The sequence below is a fragment of the Hyperolius riggenbachi genome, chromosome 7, assembly GCF_040937935.1.
Source record: "Hyperolius riggenbachi isolate aHypRig1 chromosome 7, aHypRig1.pri, whole genome shotgun sequence".
Taxonomy (NCBI): Eukaryota; Metazoa; Chordata; class Amphibia; order Anura; family Hyperoliidae; genus Hyperolius; species Hyperolius riggenbachi.
The window spans coordinates 44,502,934-44,516,046 of NC_090652.1; the positions used below are offsets into that span (position 1 = coordinate 44,502,934).

Genomic DNA, 13,113 nt, shown 5'->3' on the forward strand with positions numbered 1-13,113 from the left:
GTAACATATAGGGTATCAACCAATGTAAAATAATACCAAAATTGAACAGTTGCAATAAGCTATACAGTTACAGAATGATTAACATATACATTGATTGATAATGTAATTACAATGTTCTACAAAGTTCAGATGTATAATTTACTTTTTCTTGTTTAACCACTTCAGCCTACAGGTGTTTTCACTTCTAGGACGGAAGCAATTTTCCCCTGTCAGCGCTCCTTCCATTCATTCACCAATAATTGTATCACTACTTATCACACCTAAATGATCTATATCTTGTTTTTTTCACCACCAATATTGCTTTCTTTGGGTGGTACATTTTGCTAGAATTACTTTATTCTAAATGCATTTTAATGGGAATAATAAGAAAAAAATGGGGGAAAAATCATTATTTCTCAGTTTTCAGCCAATATAGTTTTATAATAAAATGTTTTGCTGTGGATAAAACCCACACATTTTATTTGCCCATTTGTCCCGGTTATTGCAACATTTAAAATATTCCCCTAGTACAATGTATGGCGCCAATATTTTATTTGGAAATAAGGGTGCATTTTGCTCAGTTTTGCAGCTGTCACTAATTACAAGCCCATATAGGCAAAGATAACAGTAACATACTCTCACAACATATATATTTAAAAAAAAGTTCAGTCTCTAAGGTAACTATTTATGTATTTTTTTTTTATTGTCACTTTTTTTTTTTAAATATGTTTTATTTTTATAGCTATGGTGGAGTAAAACTTTGATAAATGTATATTGTATTTATATATATTTTTTTTTACTTTTTGCTACTTACCAGGAAGTGCTCGATCGTTTATATATATATATATATATATATATATATATATATATATATATATATATATATATATATATATATATATATATATATATATAGCCACTTTCAGTTTTATGAATCAACATGTCTAGTGATGCGAGGCATGTTGATTCGTGCACAGGGGATCGTTTGGCTCGGGGGAACACTCATACCCCTTCCACAATCAATCCCCTGTAACAGCAATAGGGAACGAGCCGTGTGCCTACGTTAATATGAACACACCCACCACAACACCTCGTGATGAATATATCCGTCCAGATTGCTGCTAAGCATCTACTGCTAGACGAAAATATTTGTGCAGTTGGATTTAAGTGGTTAAGATAGGTACAGAGTCACTGTTCAGGGTTTCAGTACCTCATTTGCTGTTTTTTTTTCTTTTCCTCAGTCCAGATATTTTCTTTACATCTTACAAATGTATTTCTAAATTTTTAGGCATCTGTACTTCCAAAGAACAATGGATGGTGAGTCCTTTCTTTTTCCTTTAATTTTGAATACATACCTAGAGATTCTCGATTTCTGACTCCAAAAGACTTCCGATAATTGCCATTATCAATTTCAAATACCGCAGTAATTTGAATCTTTGCATACCGATTTCAAAAGAATGTCATTTTTTTGTTATATTGTCAATAAACTTAGTTAACTATAAAAACAAAAGAAAAATGTGCAATTCGCCGTTTTTTTGTGGATGTACGCTATTATATGGACTCCACATTTCCACTTGGTAACTACAGAAAATGTCTATATTCTCTGATGGGCCTAATGCTTCTGAGTTTTCTTATTGGCCTCAAATTTTAGCGGTAATCCAATTTTCAGAGTACAATTCTGCATCTGCTGATTGGTGCAATGCTTCAGAGTTTCATGATTGGCCTAAATGTCGCGGTAGTGCAACATTTCTGCAGAATTCTGATTTCTGCATACACATTTCCAATGTGATAAGCCAATTTTCCAAGGGGAACTCAGAAATCAGAATTCCGTGGAAATTTCCTGACCATCCTTAAACATACCTGAAGACTAAGGCTTCTTGCACACCAAGACGTTGCGTTAGGTGCCACGTTAAGGTCGCATAACATGCACCTAACACAACGTATGGTGCTGCAAGAGCCGACGGTAGAGTGAGCCGCGTTAGGCGGCTCGATTCCTATAATGTCTCCCAAAGTGGCGCTGATTGGCCAGCGGGACCACGTGATGCGGAGCGAGACACTCCGCATCACGTGGTCCCGCCGGCCAATCAGCGCCCGCCAGTGCAGTGAATATTAAGTAGCCATGTGCGCGGCTACTGTAGCTGGCTCTCCCCGCCTCCTCTCCGCCCCCCATTGCGCATGTGCAAACAGTCCAACGCCGTAGCATGCTGCACTTTGCGGAGAACGTGCAGCGTTACATGTAACGCAACGTGGGCTGTGTGAACAGCCCACTTGTGTTACATTGCTGTGCGGTGGGGGAGCGTTACAGGCGCACTAACGTGCGCCTGTAACGTCTTGGTGTGTAAGCAGCCTAAATGGCATATTTCTAAAGTTGTGAAAGATATCTTCTTGAGCCTACTGTAAAGTTGTGATTCCCCAATGCAGCTATCTATACACACACACACACACACACTATTCATTAGACACTGTCTGGTAGTCAAATGCTCAAATTATTTTGGTTTGAACTCAAATGTAATCCAGAGTGCTATGACTGCTTGCTATGTACTGTGGTCAGCTCATGCCCCATAACAAATTTGGGATGATTACTGGCTGGCCGAGAGCCCAATATATTGTAGTATGTATTGGTAGGAAATGGAAAGGTGGCAAAGTATCATTCGTTATACTTACAAACATGGGTTACCACTCAGGCAACCACTGTAAATGCAGGTGGGGAGATTAGATCTGTTCCCACGGAGGATTAAGAAGTTGCTCTCTTTAGATTGTAAGAAGAATCAGGGTAGCATCCCTCCACCACGGGTGGACGTGAGCAATATGTAAATGCACAGAGGCGCCAAAAGAATAAAACGAACTAAAACTTTTCAAATGAGGAGAGGCAGTGAGGGACCTACCTACTACATAAGGACACAAAAAACATAATAACGTTTAACAGAGAAATATATTTATAAGCTCCATGATAGTTTGCAACACGTTTCGCAGGCGTGATCCTGTTCCATCAGGCAGTCAAAAGTTTATATAAAACCCTGCGCTGCTTGCTCGTTGTGAATCTAAATATTTTCAAATAACTTCAGCTTCAGTAACACAAAGTACACATACTGTAGTAAAACTAATAATAGAAAAAGTAAAATTGAAGTAAAAATATCCATTTTAATAAAAATATATGTAAAAGGAAAATGATTTTGTCTAAGGCTTGGCAGGTTATGTCCACAATTAGTCTCTATGCCCCAATCTAGTGCCATGGCTCTGAGTCCGGCCCACGGTCTTCACCAAAAGACAAAACCACGGTGTGAACAGGACACTTTATTTGTCTCCTGACTACGGTTACCCCCATGTCTTAACATGTAAGGTATACAGACTGAAGTAGAGTGGACAATAACCCCCCAGAACCCCACTGAGGCACGTATCAACAAAGTTCAGAATATCACAATACAAATGTATGCAATACCTTAGTGATGAGAATGAGGCCCACAGGAATGGTAGCAGCAGATGATTCAGATTGCAAGCAAGGAACAGTCCAGCAGCAAGCAAGAGTTATTCAGGTAAAATGCTATGGTTGGCCCAGGCAGCAGACAAAGGGTTAACTAGGTAACCCTAACCAGAGGTCGGTTAATACAACTCTCATCCAATCAGTGGCCGGCCACAGTCTGCACATCCAATCATACAGCGGGTACACCTACCTAGGTGTCAGCTGTAACGTCAGCTGACACCGCGATGTCAGCTGACCGCAGTCAGTTGACTATTGTTTACATCTGTGGAGGGCGTACTGGGAACGCGCCCTCTGCCTATCAGAACGTGCAGCCTGCGTAACAGCACCTGCGTCATCAGCGGGGAACAAACGCCGAGACCCGGAAGCGGCAGCCTCAGCCCGTGTCTCGGCATTACCACTAGTAACAACATGTAAGTTCCTTACATTTTGTTTATCTATAAAACACACTGCACTACTGTATCTACCATATTGTGGATTATACTTAGGAAAATATATTTCATGAACATGATTTATGAACGCAAAGCCAAGTTTTATCTAATGTCATTTTTAACTTACATCTTCTTTAGAGGATGACCCAGCCAACAGACCCCTCAGAGAAAGGATCAAAGCATTTCAGGAGAGGACAGTGGACACTGAGTATTCAGAGATATCACGTGTTTCTCCAAGAGGCACATTCCAGGTTAGACATTTTTTTTCTGATTGTATTAGAAGTGGAGACATATTGGAGTAACAAAAAAAGAGAATTTCAAAGTGCCTAAGAAAATGCGTGTGTGTGTGTGTGTGTGTGTGTGTGTGTGTGTGTGTGTGTGTGTGTGTGTGTGTGTGTGTGTGTGTGTGTGTGTGTGTGTGTGTGTGTGTGTGTGTGTGTGTGTGTGTGTGTGTGTGTGTGTGTGTGTGTGTGTGTGTGTGTGTGTGTGTGTGTGTGTGTGTGTGTGTGTGTGTGTGTGTGTGTGTGTGTGTGTGTGTGTGTGTGTGTGTGTGTGTGTAGTTGGTTTACCAAAATTAATCCTGAAAACAATTGTCTGAAAATAAGAAATATGTAGCAGACAGTTTGTTGATAAGCCATATCATAGTGTGGTTACTGAAATGTTAGCATATTATTGTTTGTGCAACTGTGGTTATATGCACACACAACCACAGTGTTGGGTGGGGAATTACTATGCACAACTATAGTGATAGGCCCTGGTGGACTTATAGTTGAATCTAGAAGCCTTCTTTAAAATGCCTGCCTGCAACTGCAGAGGGGGGGTTAAATTACCCATACTGCCGCCTTAGCTGATGCATTGCACATAGCATTTCATGTCACTCCTACGCTTCCTCCTTCAACCCGGAAGAAGGAAGAATGGGAGTGATCTGGAACACAATTTGGAACATAGGTGGAGCACATTTGCTAAGGCAGCGCCATGGGTAGGATAACGCCCCTCTGTTGCGTGCAGTGCTGTCTAACTTAAATTTTGATTATGAGTAGCTTCTAGGGATGATCACAGATATTAATTTTTTCCAAGTTGATGCAAATTTATGCAAATTCTTGTTTTAAATTGATTGGTCAAAAAATTTGCATAATTTTGAAAAATGTGCATTTTATTGATCATCCCTAGTAGCTACATACTCGTAGCTACTCGTAGTGAACAACTCTACATCCTACACCCATCACCATCCATTTATCCTCTCTAATAAAACCCCTGTGTCCCTGCGTGGGCTGTCTCTGTGTAGCTGGTCTGTGCTTTTTGCTACTGCACATGTGCGCAGCACCGACCCAGCCTCACAGAGAAAAGAGGATGGGGTCAGGGAGCCGGGCGGGCATGTGAGCGGGTGGCCGGGTGTGACCGTGCGCACGTGTGCGGCGGGTGTGTGTGCACGCGCGGCGAGTGCACGCACGTGCGCACTAACATTCGGTGGGGGCAGCGAGAAACTCAGACCTAGAGCCTGTTTTTAAACAGGCTTGGGTCTGCTAGTACAACCATAAAGAGGCAGTCCATTCAAGTCCTCCCACCCAATTGGGCCGCGTTATATCCTATTCACCTCACAGTGCAAAAACACGATTTAAATTGTTACATCACCATACAAATGACGCACTTGTAGAGTGCAAACATTGCATTCAACAGAATTCAAGTTCAAGCCTTTGGTGTACCTCTTTCTGTCTTTAAGTTGCACACAGTGTGGAGCAGGAATAGTGTACCTGCGTGAAAGAGTGCATCATCAACAGCTCTCCTATTTAGTCTAGTTTAGGGGACCCACCACAAAATCCCAAAGACTAGCGCTGATCGCTACACACTGCAAAAAATTGCAGCCCGCCAGATACACAAAACTAAATAGAAATTGCATACACTTGTAGAATACACATTTCCCTAACAAATTATGTTTAAAATGTTGGAAAAAAACAACACTTCCTGAGAACGAGCCACAGGAATGGCAGAGCTCCCCCTGTGGCTGCCATTTTCTGTCATCACTCTGAGCCATTCCTATTTCATGGATGGTTGCTTTTTAGTAGTAGGAAAAAAAAGAACAAAAAAAAACCTTTGTCCCAGAACTCGTGCCAGCACTCCACCTAGTGGTAGAAAAATGATATAACATTCAGATAATATGAATTTTAACCACTTTATCCACCACTACAGTATATCTATGTCCTCTATGACTTCATCTAAGCCACGAGGACGTAGATACATGTCTTGTAGCGGAAGCAGTGCTGTGCAGGATAAGGTTTGTTCCTGTGCACACTTCCTGCACTATCTGATGCATATATGGGAATATACAGTATGCTCCCTGAACCAATAAGTTTGATTTTTACCATTAAAAATACTTTTATTTTCTCAGTTCACAGTGAAAAATACACACTGTAGCATTATTTAAGAATCAAATATCTTCACCATAAATTGTTACAGAAACATAATCTAAGTTTTGTGATAAACGGTGGAAATAGCTGAACAAAATTTGTGCTTTTTACCTAGTAGTGCTTTTTGTTGTTAAAGGGGAACTGAAGAGAGAGGTATATGGAGGCTGTCATGTTTATTTCCTTTTAGACAATACCAGTTGCCTGGCAGCCCTGCTGATCCTCTGCCTCTAATACTATTAGCCATAGCCCCTGAACAAGCATGCAGCAGATCAGGTGTTTCAGTGGTTCAGACTTATAAGTCTGATTTGACAAGACTAGCTGCATGCTTGTTTCTGGTTTTAATCAGATACTACTGCAGAGAAATAGACCAGCAGGGCTGCCAGGCAACTGGTATTGATTAAAAGGAAATAAACATGACAGCCTCCATATACCTCTCTCTTCAGTTCCCCTTTAAAGGGACTCCGAGCTCACCCAAAAAAAGAAAGTTGTACTCACCAGGGGCTTTCTCCAGCCCAGTGCTGGTCGGGAGGTCCCACGCTGGCGTCCTGGCTCCTCTCCTTCTCCCCGCTCCGGAATGGCTGACAGGCCGCAGCCCGGGCGACACTAGGTAGAGTGTCGGGCTGCTCCTTCCGCGTATGATGCGGATTACGTCACACGCCGGCCGCCTCGCATCATCACGGCGGCCGGCGTGAAAGTACTGCGCATGCGCGATTAAAGCGCGCATGCGCAGTACTTTCACGCCGGCCGCCGTGATGACGCGAGGCGGCCGGCGTGTGACGTAATCCGCATCATACGCGGAAGGAGCAGCCCGACACTCTACCGAGTGTCACCCGGGCTGCGGCCTGTCAGCCATTCCGGAGCGGGGAGAAGGAGAGGAGCCAGGACGCCGGCGTGGGACCTCCCGACCAGCACTGGGCTGGAGAAAGCCCCTGGTGAGTACAACTTTCTTTTTTTGGGTGAGCTCGGAGTCACTTTAAACGATTATTGGTAAAACTGAGAAATAATAACAGAATTTGAGGGAAAAAATGCCATAAAATGAAAGCCTAGTTTGTTGTGAAAAAAAAACATATATATTCAGTTTAGGTGTCATAAGTAGGGATAAAGTTATTACTGGTTAAATAGGGACATAGCTAATATGTGAAAACTGCTCTGGTCCATAAGGGGGAAACAAGGTCTGGATGTAAAATGGTTAAGGATGGTTTCACACTGCATATTGGCATTAGTGTTGCAGTGCACCGAATCGCCACGCCAAAAACAGGCCTTCAGGGAATACCATGCTAGTGCACAGTATTCTCTGCCTGGCATTCAGCCAAGCAGGAAGTTACGCGCACTTGTGGTCACTTCCTGCTTCGAGTATGCTGAAGTGCGCTGAAGCGTATTGCAAAAATACACATCCTTGCATGCACGTCGTAACATAGTCGCACCACCAACGACAACATTTTTAGAATCCCCGCGTCACCATAGACTAAAATAACTTTCAATTCAACGCAAGGCAACGCAGATAATGTAGTTATGGACCTGCATCAGATTGAGCACTTCCAGTGCACCGCTACGCAGATAATGTGAACTTCCCCATAGACTCATTTCCCAGCGACAGTAGTGCAGTAAATCGCAGCAACACAGTGTGAAAGGCCCCTAAAGTTTTTTTTTATTGTAATTTATTATTATTTATTTATTGTGTTTATAAAGTGCCAACATATTATGCAGCGCTAACTGGAAACTATAACTTGCTTTATTGGAATCATTGTACCCCTTCCCACTCGTTTTGCTTGCTGGGCTGCGGGCTTGGTCATTGCTTTGCTCAAACAACTTTTTATTCTAACTCTATAGCCACTTGGATATTGGAGATCACACACCAGGACCCTCACCTGTTCGCTCCACTTGCTGGGCTTCGAGCTGGAGACTCGGGTTGGGTAAGCGGCCGCAGCAGCCCAGCAGGCTCACAGCCCAGCGATAAAAGTAAGCAGGCAAGGGGACAATGATTCTAGAAAAGCAAGTTCTTTACATAATTTAAAACAAAAGACTTAAAGTGGACATGAACCTCATCTGTGACTAATAATCACTGTAATTTGATCTCTCAGCTGTGTCATCTGGCTGTTTCAGCATAGCAGCTAATTTGTAAAAACAGGATGTTAACCCTATGTCTGCTTCCATGAAAGCAGAGAGTAGCCACAATACAGATTTATTGCAGGATTTTTATCAGCTGCAACAAATAAATGTTTTCTTTAAAGGTTATTATGCTGCTGCTTGTCTTTTAGAGCAGGAAGGAAATTATGAGTTCAGGTCCACTTTAAAATTAATATTATCTGAATGTTGTATCCTTTTCCACCAAAAGATGGAGTGCTGGCACAAGTTCTGGGACAAGGTTTTTTTTGTTTTGTTTTCTACTCAGCTAGAAAGCAACCAATCATAAGGCAGGAACAACTCAGCACAACAGGGCAAGATGGCCGACTTTGAGGGAACTCTGCCATTCCAACAGCTCCTTTTCTGTAGAGTATGTATTTAGTTTAGTGTGTTCAGCTTGCAGAAATCTGTTGCAGTGTGGAGTGAGCGGCGCCAGTCTATGGGGATTTGCAGTGGGTCTCCTCAACTAGACTATTGCTGCATCTTCTATGGGACTTTCCCGAGAGACAGTGGAAGATATCCCTCTTGCTGACCAACAACAAACCCTGCGGTGTGTTTCCGAGCTGTGTAAAGCCCTGTACACAGGCTCAGTTAAAATCATCAGAAAATGAAGAACGATGAACAATAATCTTTGAAATTTTGTTGCAACATTAGCATTGATTGAGCAAGACAGACCATGATTATTGTCCAGTAGATGGTTCCATCCTGATGGATCTGATCGGACAACAATTGGTGGTGTTTGATAGAAGGTACAGGTATTAACCAATGATTCATGATCTTTCCGCTCAGAATCTTTATGCTACATTATTCTGGATCCTCCGTTTTGAACTTCCACTAACCATTGTTATGCTGTTATTGACTTCAAATGTGTCAAGTTGTCATCAGATGTCAACCATTCATCGGGGATCAAACCTTTTTCGAAAGACAATTAAACAGTTTGTGTACAAAGCTTAAGCCTCTTTAATTTGGACAGCAAAACTGTGTTTAACCTCCCTGGCAGTATGATTCTTTCCTGATCTTAGGGTCTAAGGCTGGATCCACACTATAAGCGCTTTTCTGAGTGCTTGTGATTGATGAGCGCTTTCTGAGCACTTTTAAAAAAAATCACTCCCATTCACTTTTATTAAAATCACTGTAAAAATCACCCCTTGTGCAATTTGCACAATCACAGTGATTTTTATGTGATTGTTACAGTGATTTTAATGAAAGTAATTGGGAGTGATTTTTAATAAGAGCTCAGAAAGCACTCAGCAATCACAAGTGCTCAGCAAGCGCTCAGAAAAGTGCTTATAATGTGCATCCAGCCTAAAAGTGGTACATTTTTTTCATGTGTGATTAGACCCAAAAAGCAGGAAGAAAAATCTGAGAGATCTGCTGCAGGCCCTGCACAGACTAGCCTCTCTGGGACACAGTGCTGCAATACTACCTCCTGTCCTCTGAGTGGTGCTCTACCCCTATTGTAAGAGAGCCATCTGTAGTGATGTGACAAATAGGGATCTTAACCCAGGGAATGAGAGTCTCCAAGGACCAGGAGAAGATGGGCTGCGAGAGTCCAGATCCATGGGAGGTGAGTTACAACTTCCGCTGTGTGCACGCTGCTTTCCTGTACCTCCTGGCTCCTACTCTAAGCCAGGCTCAGGATCACCGCTCACAGCATTTTTATTTTTTTTTACCCTGAGCCTGGCTCTGGGCTACTGCCAAGGAGGTTATTGTGCCATTAAAGGAGTTTTCTGGTGGTGTTAAAAAAAGCAAAATCCAACACTTACTTTGGACTTCTATCGGCCCCTGCAGCTGTCATGTCCCACGCCATCCTCCTATGATCCTTCGTTCCCCGCCGCTGGTCCCGGTCTAATCACACGTCTTATGCCATGGCCATGCCTGTGCTTGCTCCCGTGCGTCATCGAGAGCTTACTGCGCATGCGCAGCACAAGAGAAATTTGTACTGCACCTGAGCAGTAAGCTCCCGATGGCGTGCACGGGAGCGGGCACTATTCATCCATTTAGATGAATATTAAACCGGGACCGGTGGCGGGGAATGGAGGATCAGAGGAAAATTGGCGCGGGACATGACAGCTGCAGGGGGACAATAGAAACCCCAAGTAAGTGTCAGATTTTGCTTTTTTACCTCCACCAGACAACCCCTTTAAGCCACCCACTTGCTGGGAGTGCAACTAAATCTAATGGGAATGAGAGCATTTGTAACCAATAACTATATACATGTTAACTAGAAGTGGTAGTAGTAGCTGTAGCAGTCGTAGTAGAAGTAATAATAATAATAGTAATAATATTGATAATAATAAAATAAGTAATAGTAGTAATAGTAATAAATAATAATCATAACCATCATCATTTTACAGCAGAGGAAGACTCACCCAGACCGCACCAGCTCACGTAAGAATTTCTTCATTTATCTTTAGTTTACTTCATAAGAGGTAGCACATTTTCTTTTTAGGAATGCTACATGTTTGTTAACAGTATCTTTTATAAAACAGAACTTGGGCATTCCACTAAGGCCCTTTTTACACTTCATGCGGTCCATTTAATCGCATGTCGGAAAAACACTGCATCCCATAACAGAAGCAGTGATAGTCCAACGGGGCTATCACATTGAACATGGTGTGGTGGATCCCGTTGTAATACTGTAAGAGTAACAGTATGTTGTGTGAAGTGAGGTATGTGTTCTGTTTCATGTGGTGTGTAGAGATGGCCCGAACGGTTCGTCCGGCGGGTAGTTCGCGCTGATATCAGCTACCCGTAGCGAATACATAGTATTGGGTAGCGAATACATAGCATGTTTGACTCATCTCCTATACCTCGTCATTTGGCTAAACTTTGACCCTCTACATCACAGTCAGCAGACACAAGGCAGCCAATCAGGCTGCACTTACCCACGGACCCCTGCCCCCCTATAAAAATGTTGCAGCGTCAGCCATGTTCTCAGTCTGCTGATCTTGCTCTAGTGAGAGGAAGAAGAGCTTGCTGGAGAGTTAGCGAAAGTGTTAGTTAGGCTGTTGTTAGCCTGCTCCTCGCTCAATCTTGTTGCTGAAAGTACCCCACAAAAAGCTCTTTTGAGATCTAATATTCTTCTGATCTGTTTTTTTTGTGTGTGTGTGTGTGACCTCCACAGACAGGCATAGAAATACAGCCCTGTCACAGCTGGGCCTAGTTGCTGTACTGTGCCAGACCCAGTATTACCATTGCATATCTTTTCTAGAGATGAGCGTAATGACCTAATTACGATTTTGCGAAATTTCGCGTAATTAGTGTAATTACGATTATGGCCGTAAGTACATAATCGTAATGAAGAAGGATTTCACGAAATTTCACGTAAGCGTAATTTTCGCGTAATTTTCGCATTACAGTCGTATCATGCCGTAATTTCGCATTAAACGCTACCGTAATTTCGCGTTAAACCGTAACGCTCCGTATAATATAAAAAAGCCGCCGAGTTTAAGGGTTAATAGCAAAGCCCCCTTAAATGCTAAGAGCCTCAAATTTGGAGAATATATTAAGGAGATCAGGAGGAATAAGAGGAACATTTTTTTTTTCAAAAAGACCTTATAGTTTTTGAGAAAATCGATGTTAAAGTTTCAAAGGAAAAATGTAAACATTTAAAAACCCGCCGACCTTAACGGTTAATAGCAAAGCCTGCTTAAAGTTTAGGAACACCAAATTCCCAGGGTATATTAAGGGGATCAGTGGGAATAAGAGGAAAAAAGTTTTTTTCAAAAAGACCTTATAGTTTTTGAGAAAATCGATTTTTAAGTTTCAAGGGCGAAAATGTCTTTTAAATGCGGAAAATGTCAGTTTTTTTTGCACAGGTAACAATAGTGTATTATTTTCATAGATTCCCCCAAGTGGGAAGAGTTTTACTTACTTCGTTCTGAGTGTGGGAAATATAAAAAAAAAACGACGTGGGGTCCCCCCTCCCAGACCTCTTTAACCCCTTGTCCCCCATGCAGGCTGGGATAGCCAGAATGCGGAGCACCGGCCGCGTGGGGCTCCGCACCCTGACTATACCAGCCCGCATGGTCCATGGATTGGGGGGTCTCGGAAGGGGAGGGGCAGCCAAGCTTTCCCCTCCCCCTCCGAGCCCTTGTCCAATCCAAGGACAAGGGGCTCTTCTCCACCTCCGATGGGCGGTGGAGGTGGAGGCCGCGATTTCCTGGGTGGGGGGTTCATGGTGGAATCTGGGAGTCCCCTTTAAAAAGGGGTCCCCCAGATGCCCACCCCCCTCCCAGGAGAAATGAGTATAGAGGTACTTGTAGTACCCCTTACCCATTTCCTTTAAGAGTTAAAAGTAAATAAACACACAAACACATAGAAAAAGTATTTTAATTGAACAAAAAACATAACCACGAAAAAAGTCCTTTAATATTCTTAATTAACCATTAATACTTACCTGTCCCTTTAAATAAATGATCCCACGCAATATCCTCGGAAATGTTCTATCAGTTACAATGTAACAAAGTTATTATGTAACAACTTTGTTACATTGTAACTACGCCGCACCCGACGCCAGACGCGTATTTGTAGGGGTGCACATAGGGCACCTGCTATAGGCGCCCCCTTGTGGGGGGGCGCATCTCCAACAAGAAATTAATCACCCCTATATTAGCTGGCTTACCGCCAGCGCTATTGTATAGGTCCGCCGCCTGCCCGCCGGCCGCAGGAGGAGAGGAGAGGCCAAGGGATT

General features: G+C 42.8%; 1 protein-coding gene across 1 annotated transcript in view; it reads left to right on the forward strand.

Moving 5' to 3' along the window:
• LOC137525996 (interferon-induced very large GTPase 1-like) overlaps nt 1-13,113 on the forward strand; it is a 68,763-nt gene that overhangs the window by 23,513 nt on the left and 32,137 nt on the right. The window contains exon 5 of the mRNA XM_068247206.1: nt 9,925-9,984. Coding sequence (XP_068103307.1) covers nt 9,925-9,984 — 60 coding nt within the window. The remainder of the gene's footprint in view (nt 1-9,924; nt 9,985-13,113) is intronic.